This window comes from Diadema antillarum, unplaced genomic scaffold (assembly GCF_040938485.1).
Source record: "Diadema antillarum isolate AM-2024a unplaced genomic scaffold, OU_Dant_1.0 seq00000488_RagTag, whole genome shotgun sequence".
Lineage (NCBI taxonomy): Eukaryota > Metazoa > Echinodermata > Echinoidea > Diadematoida > Diadematidae > Diadema > Diadema antillarum.
This window is the reverse complement of record NW_027271450.1, coordinates 68,505-81,963: the sequence shown is the minus strand read 5'-3', so window position 1 is coordinate 81,963 and position 13,459 is coordinate 68,505. Positions and strand designations below refer to the sequence as shown.

The 13,459-nt window shown below is 37.3% G+C and overlaps 1 protein-coding gene across 1 annotated transcript; it reads right to left on the bottom strand.

The window, feature by feature from the left end:
* Positions 1–241: 241 nt before the first annotated feature.
* On the bottom strand, positions 242–13,019 carry LOC139733724 (uncharacterized). Its single transcript, XM_071644535.1, has 7 exons — positions 12,713–13,019; positions 11,380–11,447; positions 8,939–9,122; positions 6,561–6,592; positions 4,691–4,816; positions 980–1,616; positions 242–932 (listed from the first exon to the last, which is right to left on the bottom strand). Exons 2-7 carry the CDS (start codon positions 11,444–11,446, stop codon positions 242–244), a joined length of 1,737 nt encoding a protein of 578 aa, XP_071500636.1. The 5' UTR covers position 11,447; positions 12,713–13,019.
* Positions 13,020–13,459: the final 440 nt, after the last annotated feature.

Genomic DNA, 13,459 nt, shown 5'->3' with positions numbered 1-13,459 from the left:
TTAAAGCGTGTTACATCACTGTCCACTACACAATCACTATCTTTGGGCTTCTGTATTGTTGACTTCGTGGGTTTGAAAGGGGAAAAGTGAAAAAAAATAAGTGGCTTTAAAACTTTTTGCTTGCCCAATTCGAACAAGCATTTTTTCTCATTCATTGTTCCAAAACACTTGCCCGACTTTGATTTTCACTTGCCCCGGGCAATCACGAAAGCGCTACGTAGCACCCTGCTGTAGATTTTATTTATTTGTCTGTATATGCTGGATTTGCAGATGTCTCTGTCGCTTCCAATGGTTTTCCCTCGTCTGTGTAATTACTGTAGACGTGTATCTCCGACTGTCTATCTGTCGCCTCCAATGGTTTTCCCTCGTCTGTGTAATTACTGTAGACGTGTATCTCCGACTGTCTATCTGTCGCCTCCAATGGTTTTTCCTCGTCTGTGTAATTACTGTAGACGTGTATATCCGACTGTCTATCTGTCGCCTCCAACAAATTGTCCAATGGTTTTCCCTCGTCTGTGTAATTACTGTAGACGTGTATCTCCGACTGTCTATCTGTCGCCTCCAGTGGTTTTCCCTCGTCTGTGTAATTACTGTAGACGTGTATCTCCGACTGTCTATCTGTCGCCTCCAATGGTTTTTCCTCGTCTGTGTAATTACTGTAGACGTGTATCTGCGACTGTCTATCTGTCGCCTCCATGGGTTTTTCCTCGTCTGTGTAATTACTGCAGACGTGTATCTCCGATTGTCTATCCGAGTCTTGCAATGTGGGCTTCCCAGGTAGGCCATCACTCACCTTATCGTTGCGTTCGTCTTCGGTTGGATTCTGTTGTCCGGGTTGGGGAGGTTTCTTTTGACTAGTAACCGAAAGCACGAAACCTTCGTTGAGCCGGTCGTACGGGCTGTTCGTGCCGGGATCCGACTCTGACTCGTGTCTATCCGAGTCTTGCAATGTGGGTTTTCCAGGAAGGTCATCACTCACCTTATCGTTGTTTTCGTCTTCGGTTGGGTTCGGTTGTCCCGGTTGGGGTGGTTTTTCTCTTGACCAGTAACCGGAAGCACGAAACCTTCGTTGAGCCGGTCGTACGGGCTGTTCGTGCCCGGATCCGACTCGGACTCGTGTCTATCCGAGTCTTGCAATGTGGGTTTTCCAGGAAGGTCATCACTCACTTTATCGTTGTGTTCGTCTTCGGTTGGGTTCGGTTGTCCGGGTTGGGGTGGTTTCTCTTGACCAGTAACCGGAAGCACAAAACCTCGGTTGAGCCTGTCGTACGGGCTGGTCGTGATATCCGACTCAGACTCGTGTCGGCTTTGACTAACCGAAGCATCATCTTCAGGTTTGCATTGGAAAGTCTCCTGCACAGTTTCATACAGGTGATCGACGATCAGGGGAGGGGGAGTGCTGCTCGGGGATTGGTGTAAAGTTGCGACGACCACATTGCTGTTTCCACGTCTTTTCTTGTTATCCACGTGTACAGCGCCATCCATTTTCTCGCCATCCTTACCCACAGCTTCAGCCGCTTGCTTGGACCCACTCCTTTCAGCGGTTTCCTCGAGGCGGAAGTAAAGGGGATTTTTCACGTATATTTCACTTTCCAGTCGGTTGTCATCCACTCTGCCTATATATATAGACAACCAGAATAATATTTTGTTTCCATTGTTACATATTCCGTATTTAAGTCAAATTCTATTTGATGTTGTTAGGAGAGAAGTCACCAAAATAGTACATTTGAGATGGAAATAAACGCAACAAAATATAAGTAAAGTGTCAACTGCTGAACCTAAGTAAAATGTATACTCTATGTGTGATTATATTCAATATCATATATATATATATATATATATATATATATATACATATGTATATGCATATCCTCCTTTGTGTTATTTAGTTAATTTTGTCCACGAGGAGACTGCAAATTACGAGCTTGGCTTTTCAGCGCGTCTCCTCCATTTCCCGCAACTTTAATTTTAATTCAATTTCATCTCCTTGTGTAATGCGTAAGAATGTAAGATTTGTAAGATTTTATTGACTCTATCGACCCCCTCTCGGGGTATGAGAGTACAAACATATTTACAATATATGAATACAAAAATATAGGTGATAATGTACATGTACATGTGAAAATAACAGATATAAATAAATATGTTTACAAAACATGGCGTAAAGGACGTTTAACTACTCTACCACTACGTGTACAAACATTCACATCTACTTTACTTTCTACAAAACTACTGTCTTTCTTCTTTGGTATTGAAGAGAACTGAAACATAATAATTCTGACAAATTTGGCTAATTTTTTCAAATGGCAAGCATTAGTTGAATTGAATAATTTGGCCATATGTAATGCACTTGGTCTACTGGCCGTCAAGCTACTTGGTAAATACAGTAGTCTCTCTTTGTTGAAAAAGGGACAAACAAAAATATAATGAAATTCATCCCCTATATCGTCGGATGAACATATGGTACAATGCAATTCATCTGTCAGGCTTGCATCAAACCTGCCCTTATTAACGGGTAATCCATTAGATCTACATCTAAATTTACTTAATGTAATATAATCTTTCTTACACAAGACCTGTAAATACTTCTCCAACATCAAATTATCCTTAAACATTCTATAATTTGTACAGATTCTGTTTGACCATGTTGCTGCTCTCCACTCTTGAATAAACATATCAAAAAGTCTGACTTTTGAGGTGTGTGAAATCCATGCAGCACTAAATCCACCCCCTTGTGCTAACCACACATTCCCTAGTTCTGCATAATAAAAAACATTTGCGATGAATAAAACCATTGTGATTTTGACGGGGAGTGTATGTTTCCTTGTAAATGCGTAGTATTGTTAATTTTACGTATTCTTCTTCGTTACTACATTGTATTGATATTGTCTTATTTCGTGTATGTAAATGTTGTGCAGTGTTGGAAATGAAATGAAATGATATATTCATATGACTCGTGACTTTCGCCAATATGAAAATGACCAAAGATGTGTTATGTTAACTTCTTGAAAACTGCTACTTATGTATTAGAAATATATTGCCCACTTCGATTTCTATCATATTTCAGTTGAACAAAACAGTCAACTCACACTTAACTATCGACAAGGAAACTACATTATATTGATCCCCGCACTCCCTCATATATCTACATGATACACGGTGGTCCAGCTGTGTAAGATTTCCTTCCTGGTAATATGCTAATCATCCTTCCTTCACGTCATTTGAGAATTCTACCACTCGCATGTCCATTAACAGATTTTAAGAAAATACTCTGCTATGTATTTTCAAAGAGTACGTCAGAATTTATTTTTTTTGAAGATGCCGGTTAACATTTATTCAGGAACGACCTGTTTGTACACCATGCAAAAACTAATGATATCCACCATCTTTTCTTATTCTGTCCTCCATTTCATTTGTTCTCTCATTTTACTTACGTAAATGTAAATGTATCATGTTACTTTACTTCAGATTTTATCACTATGATGTAATAAAATTTATCTCAGTGGAAATTTGTACACGTACTTCATATCTTAAGACACAAACCCTATATGCTCTCTATATTATACTTTCTCAATGCAAATAAAATTTGTACTCAGCCACTGAAAGTTAGACTCGTGTTAGTGCTGTAACTGGTATATTCGCATTTCCTCTTTGTATGTAAAGTGAGACTGTGTACGTTCACAGACACTGAAATTAAATTTTCAATGAAACGCGTTCAAAGATTCATGTGGAGACTAATACGAAAGGTAAGGAAGGAGACTCTGTAATTGCTATGTCGATTATGCTATCGTGATTTTTTTTTTTCTTGAAATCTCAACTTATTACCTGATTTACGCCTCGTTAGCGAATCTCTTTAAATTGTTGTTGGTGCGTGTAGTTTATTCATGTCATCTTATTTCATGTTGATATACTTTATTATTTGTACTTGTCTGTCCAATATCCTTAACTCATAACACCAATGATTGAGTGGGGCATGCATGCGATTGCAAACATGAAGGGATTATTTCTTCTTCTTTTTTAATTCCTGTGGTATCCCACATTTATTTTTGTTTTTCGCAGACAAGTTTGAACATTTCATTGAAACATTGGAACATCGGTATAATTATTTCCATCAAAATCTACACTTATATAAACGATCGAATAGCCATGATGTCAGGCGTTATCGTTATCAGAACCATGTTATCATAATCATCATCAACAATAGTCATGTTATAATGCAAATTACTTCATTAATATTTTCACCATAATCATCATCTTCAGCAATCGTCATTCTGTTTACGACAACATTTATCAAAAAATTAATTCGTTTTGAAATTTGTTCCCTTTAGCAATGACTCCTTTTTCTTCTTCTTCGCACTGTATCAGTCAAATTCCACAAGTAGTGTATTTACAACATAATATACATACATGGGGTGCAAGTAAAATCCATATTTTTTATATGAGCTGCAATTACGTCTACCTCAAGATGGACTTACTGACATGGTAGGTGGTTCCAGTCTCTGGCATATTTCTGTATGTGTACATATATATGATTTCGTAATCGACTCATGGTGATATTAGGCTCCTACGCCTTAATTACTGCAGTAATTGATGCTATGTAATTTCATAATTGCGCGAATATTGCTGTTTGGCTAAATGAACGCAAAGTAAAAAAATCAGTTTTAAAAGGGGGCAAATAAGGTGTACTCACCAAAGTCGCCCCGAGGTATGGACGGGAGACTATCAGTCTTCGAGCTCCGCTCCCATGGAGAGAGGGAGAACTTAGTTCTTGACTCTTCCAAATCGTTTACATTCTCGTAATATGCAGTGGTACCACCTATGACAGGATAGTTGAGGAAAATGAGACACTCGTGTTATACGCAGGGACCGTGGAGTCTGGGGCTGGAGGCTCAGGGATGACCCCCTCCCCCTCCGGCCACATTTGAATTTTAAAAATGTCTACATTGTACATTGAACCTTGACTATTCCCAATTGGCACGCAGCCTACCCCCTCCCCTTGAAAATGCTCCTTGCCCCCCGTTTCGCACAATTTACCAGGGAGGTGTCAAATCCCTGGCACAACAATATTCACTAAGTTGGGACAAACACCAGTATCACTGAGCATGCATTGTCTTTGATTGTCACTCGTGAACATGAATACAAAGAAATTTAAAAAGTCATCCATTGTAGGGATAATAATAACATTAAAGATATAAATCATTTATGAACAGATAGATTGACATTGGTCAAATAACTAGAGATCGGAAGGCTACTGGGGAAGAAATTCGGGTAATGTTTTGACGTTCTTGTTTTAAATAGAAAAAGAAAAGAAGAGAGAAAGAAATGGGACCCTATTTAAAAATAATTTGCCCCGAAAATATTGACAAAAAGTCATGCCAAATCTTAAACAAATCAAACTCGACATAGGTATACAATATAAAGTCTCAATGAGGGAGCTCATGATGAATTCATCGACAAAGGAGCTTATGAAAATTTTAATTATTACAGTAGCATTGAATAACACGATGATTGGGGATATTCATCATTCCGAAGGTTCGTAAATTCGAATCTTCGTTATTTCATCCGCAAATGAAATAAAATAAAAAAAGAAAAATAAATCAAACGAATGCAAAAGTTCGTACTAACCAACATTTGGAATTACAAACCTTATCTTATTTTCGGATTAGCGAGTCTTCGGAATTAAGAATCTTCAGAATATCGAACTGTAACCTGTAATCCACAGATACTTTGATGCTACTTTAATCATGTGGTTAATAATTGTCCGAATTGTAAAACACTTTTAGTATGGCTTCTTGTCAACATTTAAACGGGTCGTATAGTTTTGGGTAAGACCTAATTTCAGGTTTCTAACATTTTCTTTTTTGGCAAGAAAATGAGAAACCTCTTATGAAATATGAAGAGCATGTAATTCCATAAGGAATTCAATGTTTATTTGATGAAAATTGGTTTTGAAATGGCTGAGATATCCAAAACAGAGCGATTCTAATAAGTGTGGGACCCACACTTTATTACGATCGCTTTGTTTTACTTTGTTTTTGGATGTTTCAGTCATTCCAAACCCGATTTTCATCAAATAAACTTTGAATTCCTCTCAAAATGGTATGCTCTGTACTACTTCATAATAATTTTCTTGGTATCTCGCAAAAAGTTAAAAGCCTAATTCTCATCTCCACCAATACTGTACCATCCCTTTAAGTGAAATTTGCACGAAGCTGATTGTCATGTTACTTTATTGACTTATGCAAACTGCAATCGTTTTCTCATATTCCGGTGATTTCCTCATATCCTGATTTCACTAATTCGGCTTTTTTAATGGAATTTGTATTGATTCACACCTCCTTTGTATATTGCAACATATTGATAACGTGCTGAATGGAGGGAAAATAGAAGCCTTTTTATATTAAAAACCAGTAAAACAATCAAGGTGTCGAATGCGGGACTCGCAGATAATTCTCGTAATGAACTTGTAGATAAGGTTAAAAAAATCTTAGCTACAACTATGGAAAACAATATATTTGGGATATGTACGTTTAGGTTTTCTTAACAGAACCATGTTTTACCTTCGCTAGAGCCCTTATTTGCGTCATCACGCCTGTGAAACAGAAGAAGAAAGGAGACATTTGAATTGCTAATTGTGATATGATTAATCCCCTTTTGGGAGAAGGAAATGTGTTTTGATTTTGTTTTCTCGATGGAATTTCATTGTTGGATGTTTGTGAAGTAAATTGCAGAAATATGAAAAGAGAAACATGTCAACAAGACATTCACAGCACAATATTTTTTTTTCCAACAACAGGCGTTCATGGTATGGTACCATTGATTATACATAATCTTACAAACAAAAGACTATTTGATAGTTGTAGACTAGTAGTAGTAGTAGTAGTAGTGGCGATGATGGTGATAATGACAATAATAATAATAATAATAATAATAATAATAATAATAACAATAACAACAATAATAATAATAACAATAATAATGTCAATAAAAAAATTAATAATAATAACAATAACAACAACAATAATAATAACAATAATAATGACAATAAAATAATAATGATATGAATCAATATTGCGCTAAATACACTCTGTAAAGCACTCAAAGAGCATACATACTTTTATTACCCCGGTCTCTCTGAATAGGAATTTCATAATCATTATACTTCGAAAGTTCACGAAGAGCTATAAGCTACTTTAAAGGGGATGGCTCGTAACTGATCAGTGGGAATCAGTGGGAATGCTGGGGATGATTGTTCCAATCCTTGTGGGATTAATTGAATAGTACATTATATATCTATTGTTGTGTGAAAATTATTTGCTTCAGAATGGTCTCATATTCAAGTAATGTGCAGTTTAATGCCCCGTCACTGTACAGGCATGCTAACCTGGAAACATTAAACTGCACATTACTTGAATATGAGACCATTCTGAAGCAAATAATTCTCACAAAACAATAGATATATAATGTGCTCTTAAATGAATCCCACAAGGATTGGAACTATCATCCGCCAGCATTCCCATTGTTTCCCACTGATAACTTACTAGCCATCCCCTTTAAGAGACAAAAATATGCTGACATACTAATGCAGTTTTAATTGATAATGGAAGGATATCCAATTCTATTTTTGGATTTTTTTTTTTGACCAATAGAGAATGAGTATATTTGACTTGAAATTTCAGCAGTCTCCGCCTTCTTCAAGAGTCTTGACAATGATTATAATATATGTGTATATACATATATGTATGTATATATATATATATATATATATATATATATATATATAAAATATACTCTATATATGTATGTATGTATGTATGTATATATATATATATATATATATATATATATATACCACGCTGGGAAATAAAAAGAGGAGGCCAGCTGTCAGTCAAACCAATACAATGCATTCTAATAGGTAATACACTGTAGAATAGAGAAATAATGATGTCTTGTTATTAAAGCCCAGGTTCAAGTGTGAACAATCTTGGATCAAATAATCTAAGTGCAATGATTACAAATGTTGACGCTTATCACAAGTGCCAATTAATGGATGATGCTCGTTACTTCCGAAGATTCGTAACTCCAAAACACACAAATTCCTCGTATCTACGCGTTCTTTTAACCTGGAAATTAAATATGGTTTGTTAATCCAAACATTATAGCGATTTTCCAAAGGTCAATAAGGTTCGTTATTCAGATGGGTGATGTAAATGCTAAACACATTTGTGGTTGTGCCAAACTTTCAGATAGTGTACAAATTATGTCATTTTATTTATTTTTTGCTAATCATGCTTATCATAGGAAATTGTCGTTTCAAAATGTTAAGATGTAAGCCTACTATTATACCTATTGAAAGAACAATGCGATATGCGAGAGGCATATACTAGTATACGACCCAGTTGCCATAGTGACATGTTTAATTCAATTTTCAATGTGTGATATCCTACCATTTTTATTACAACACCGTATAGCTGTCACTGAAAGAAGTTTATTTCATTTTCGAAATCAAAGGCCTTGTTTTTCGGATTATCGAACCTCCGGAATAACGAGTCTTATTTCCTCGTCGGAATGACGAACTGTACCCCTTGCCAATGATTCAGCATGTAATGTCACATCATGGACCTACAACGAAAGTCACATACACCTGACATATATCTGTCATATCTGACATATGTGGGGGCACTGTGGCATAGTGGATAAGACTCCCGAATCCCGATCGGAGGACCCGAGTTCGAATCCCGCCCAGTGCTTACGTCCTTGGACAAGATGTTTTTACCCACTGTGTCCCTCTCGACCCAGGTGTATAAATGGGTACCTGGCCACGCTATATAGGGTAATAATAATAGCAGGGCCCTCTGGTAGAGCAGTGGCAACACTGAAGAGGCTACCCTGGGTAAATAAGACCTTATTATTATTATATTATTATAATATATCCTACCTTGATCTCTTGATCCTAATCCTTCTCAGGACTTTACGCGGACGAACGGCGACAACAATGATGAGCACAACCAGGAGGATACTGATTGGAAGTGTTCCGTATAAAAAGCGATTTTCGTTGTACCGGTTTCCTTTCTTGCCTTTATTCTTTGTTTTCTGTGACTTCGTGAGCAATGACATTGCCGCTACGATTCCCGTCGTAAAATCACAAAGAAAATAACATATATGATCAATTAAAAACAATTATCTTCCCTAAGATATATCCCTATCGTAATAATATATAATTTGCATATGCTACATATAGTGACATACGAAGGGGACGTTTTACAATTAGTCCCTAATCCCTTGAAAGCACTAATGGGTGCAGTGGCGGATTATTTCATCTGTTTGTCTATGTATTTATCTATCTTAAATTTCTGTTTGATATAATGTGAGCTGAGGCAAATGGAAAGTTAATGGCTATAAATTTTAATCCGTATAAAGTTCTGACATTTATTCTATTTCTTAATATTCATATAACTGGTACAGCCGCCTCAGTGTGCGCGTGTGCGTAGTGATTGGCTATAATTATGTACATGTTACGATCTCGATATCGATGCCATACAACACGGAAGGCACGAGTTTAGTCACAATGACAGAAACCAAGTCGAAAATCACAGATTTCTCCACAAGCAAACAGGGGAGTCGATCAGGGGGGAAGGGGTGGAACAAACATATCATTTTACCCCCCCCCCCCCCGAAAAATTTTCTTACTTTTTTAATAAAAAACTCTCCAAGTGTTTCAAAACCCAAAGTGTGCACCAGATTGCTGAATTTCAATTCTGAAAATGCAAAATCTCACCCGTTAAATCCCTTTCTATACACGCGTACAAACTTCAGAATATCTTATCAAAAAGTGTGTACCAGATCTGTCACTTCAGTGCCAATAAATTCAAAAGTTCCGTCATTCTCTTTTAAGTTACCCTTCCCGACCGGTTTCCTATCCATATGGATTTAGATTTGGCAGACTTTGGGGATCGCCAATTTTCCTAATGTTCCACAATAATGTGCATGAGATTGTTCTATTTCAGCTATAAAAAGAATGCAGAAGCTCCGTCGTGTGGGAGGGGGGCTACCCTCTTCCACCCCACCATCCCCCCCCCCCCCCACCCCCCCCCCCCCCCCCCCCCCCCCGTCAGCTTCTAGATGTCGCACATGCGAAACAAGAGCTGAGATACCGGTGTGCAACACATCGCTGAATTTCTGGTCTGAAAATGGAAAATCTCCTCGAGTGGGAGGAGGATACCCCCTCCACACCCACACTTAACTCTCTCGCACAGAGCCTTCAATAACTCCAAGTTACCTCCCCCCCCCCCCCCCGCCCCCCCCCCCCCCACCATGAAAACGGATCGACGACCCTGATAGCAAAATGTACTTAAGGAGAGCACTGTATAAATAACGATAATTTGCAATATCATAAAATATATTTAAGGGGGATGTGACAAAAAGGCTTTGAGTAAAACTATATTTCTAGAATTATAAAGAGTTATTAAATCATAATAAGTATACCAAAAGTATTCATGAAATCGCACGATTGTCAACATAAAACTCCCTCCCTTGGGAGAGAACCCCCCCCCCCCTCTCGCTCGCTCCGCTCTCTTAATCCCCCCCCCCCTTTTTTAACGGAAATTCCTGGATCCATCCTTCATTATCCAAGTTTCATTATCAACCGTTTGCAGCAAAAAATACCCCCTCTCTTTTTGAACTTTTTTTCTTATACATAAAAGTAAAAAAGCATGGATCGTATGTTTCCTTCAACAGGAATGGAAGATGGTAAGTATATAGATATTTCGCTGCGAATGTCTAGATGGCCAGGATCATTTAAGAAAGGTAGAAATGTAAGCGAAGATGGAGAGCTCTCTCATGTATATAGCATGCATTGAATTGAAGATTGGAATGAACTTTTCTTATTCTAATTCATTTCATATTAATACATAGCAACTAGCGACTTACATAGCGACTTTCACATTAAGAAAAAAAAAAGAAGTTAGTTTATGCCATATCCATCAATATTTCTTGTTGAAAAATGGTGCATTTTTACTATGTTCGTTCGTTTATTAGTGCTTTTTTTTGTTGCTTTTTGTCTTTATGAGAACAAAATACTGATATAGGTTCTCTGTCAGCCTATGATGATTCTCATCAGACAGCCTATAAATAGCATGCCAATATGTTGCTTGTGTACATTGTCTTCACTTGGTCAGTGAAAACGATGCAGGATAATCGATTTTAAAAACGTAATAATTAATAAAGAAAAAAATCAACAGAGCTGACAGCTCCAGAGATGTTTTCTGGATCGACACGAAAGATTCCAGGATCAACAGCTCAAACTGCCATAGGCGACAAGTTGCAGATGGTATAATGAGAGCGTACTATATCCTCCAAGTCAAGAACTATTGCCGTTACCTGATGTACTCTGGGTTGACACAAAGGTCTGTCCTAGGGATGTTGGTGCTTCCGTTGTACTTGCCATTCTGCCCCGGGGAAAAATATTGAAAAAAAAAAATCGAATGAAGTGTACTAGATATCTACCGAGATTTATCTCCCAAATCTATAAATGCCACAACAAGAAAGGAAAAGTTAATGAAATACAGACATGACATTAAGAGCATACGAACATGACGAGGATTCTCAAAGAAGTTATGAACATATTACATAAAAGACATTAATCATCATGCAGTTAAAATAGCTCTGGTGAACGTGTTGTTAGGGTCCAAATAACGTGACAAAATTCTACTTTCCCCTCAACAATGCTAAGAGGAAATGTTCGTTGAAATGTACTTGTTATATAACTAAAAACTTCTCAAAGAATCTCGGCAAATCCAAAGCAAATTACATAGGTTTCTCTTCCTCCACCAAATCTTTCATTAATTAAAACAGTCGGGATATGAAAAAATATGACTTTTTTTTCTTGTAAAGCATTATCGATATCCTCAATGACTGATCCTCTGACAATTACAGCTAAAATGCTTTAGAAATAACCATATAGGTAAGACATTCTTGTGTTTTTTGGGGAGAAGTCCACAGAGTTATAAGCATACAATTCCACCAACTATCAACCTTTTAACCTTACTCCTCATGCATTGGTTCATTATAACTGTATAAGAAGTGAAGTGTTTTAATAGCCGAGTCTCTCAGATCTTCCCGGTTTTGATTTCGACAAAAAGTCACTGAACGAGTTGATAAAGTGGCTCATAGTTATCATTGGTAATCATTATTGAATAATAGTTATCTTTCTCAACTTTCCGAAGGTCTCCAACACATACAGGGTAGCTTGACCATGACGTCATACGAAGGCAGGCACTAAAATATTTCAAATACATTGTACGCGTACTGTTTGTGTGTGTGTGTGTGTGTGTGTGTGTGTGTGTGTGTGTGTGTGCAAAAATGGGAAATGATATTTCGTTCGTTCATCATAATTCTAATCTGCAGAAAATTAAGTGGTTCTAAAGGATAGTTATACTTATGTTTGTTTCTTCTTCTTTTTTTTTTGCTTTTTAATAATCGTGAAGTGATCAGCGTGTGATGTTGATTCAGTAAAATTCATCATTACTGTTAACTAAAATCGATAAAAAGATATTTGTAAACACGGCTAATAGACCTAATTCAAACATAGCTCAAAAAGATGTGCATCTTCGTTGACAGGAAAAAAAAAACCATGTGAAAAGGCAGAGTACGCAAGAACAGCTTATCAAAGAAAGATTAACTAATAATATAACCAGGGAAACCATCACTTCACCTGCGTGTTCCTCCAGTTCTCCTTGGTCCTTGTCTTTGTCTACGCGTCCCTTATGGAGTTTCTGGGGTGTGTGTGACCGGTCCACATATAGTTAGATCTAAGCAGAGCGAGTCCTGTCCCTTACGCGAATGTTATAGACTAGAATTACTTGGGTATCATTTCCAGCACATCACCACAAACACAATTTCTTTGGTTTAAAAAACGACAAAGAGAGATCGAGATTTCTTCTGGAATCCTGTCCGAAATTGCGAAAACTTATGCAGCCATGGACACACAGCCATCAGATTGAGAAGAGACGACTGCACGCCTAGACTTGATTCTGTGATAAACTTGGCGTTTATTTTGTGAATACACAACTGAATTTGATCACGGTTGATGAATTCGTGATGCTCTGGATAGTACGCGAGGAATTCAAGAACTGAAGCACCGTTAAACGCAAGTGGTTAATGTGTTTTAGCTCTTATTTCTGGAACAATATTGGTAATACGATATGAGGAAACTGAAAAGCCACTTAGAATCGAAATTACCCGTGCTGCCATGTTAATGTGTTTGTGTTCGTTTCTAGAGTCTCCTGCTCATGCACGAACTGAAAACAAAATCGAGACCTAACTTGTGATTCTTAGCAACATTCTCGGGAAATACACGGTCGAGTGTGCCGCATAAAGCCTATACAGCTGTAGATGATGAAAAGGATAAATTCCTACAGCATATAGTTTGACTGAGTTTGATATAATGTATACATCATGA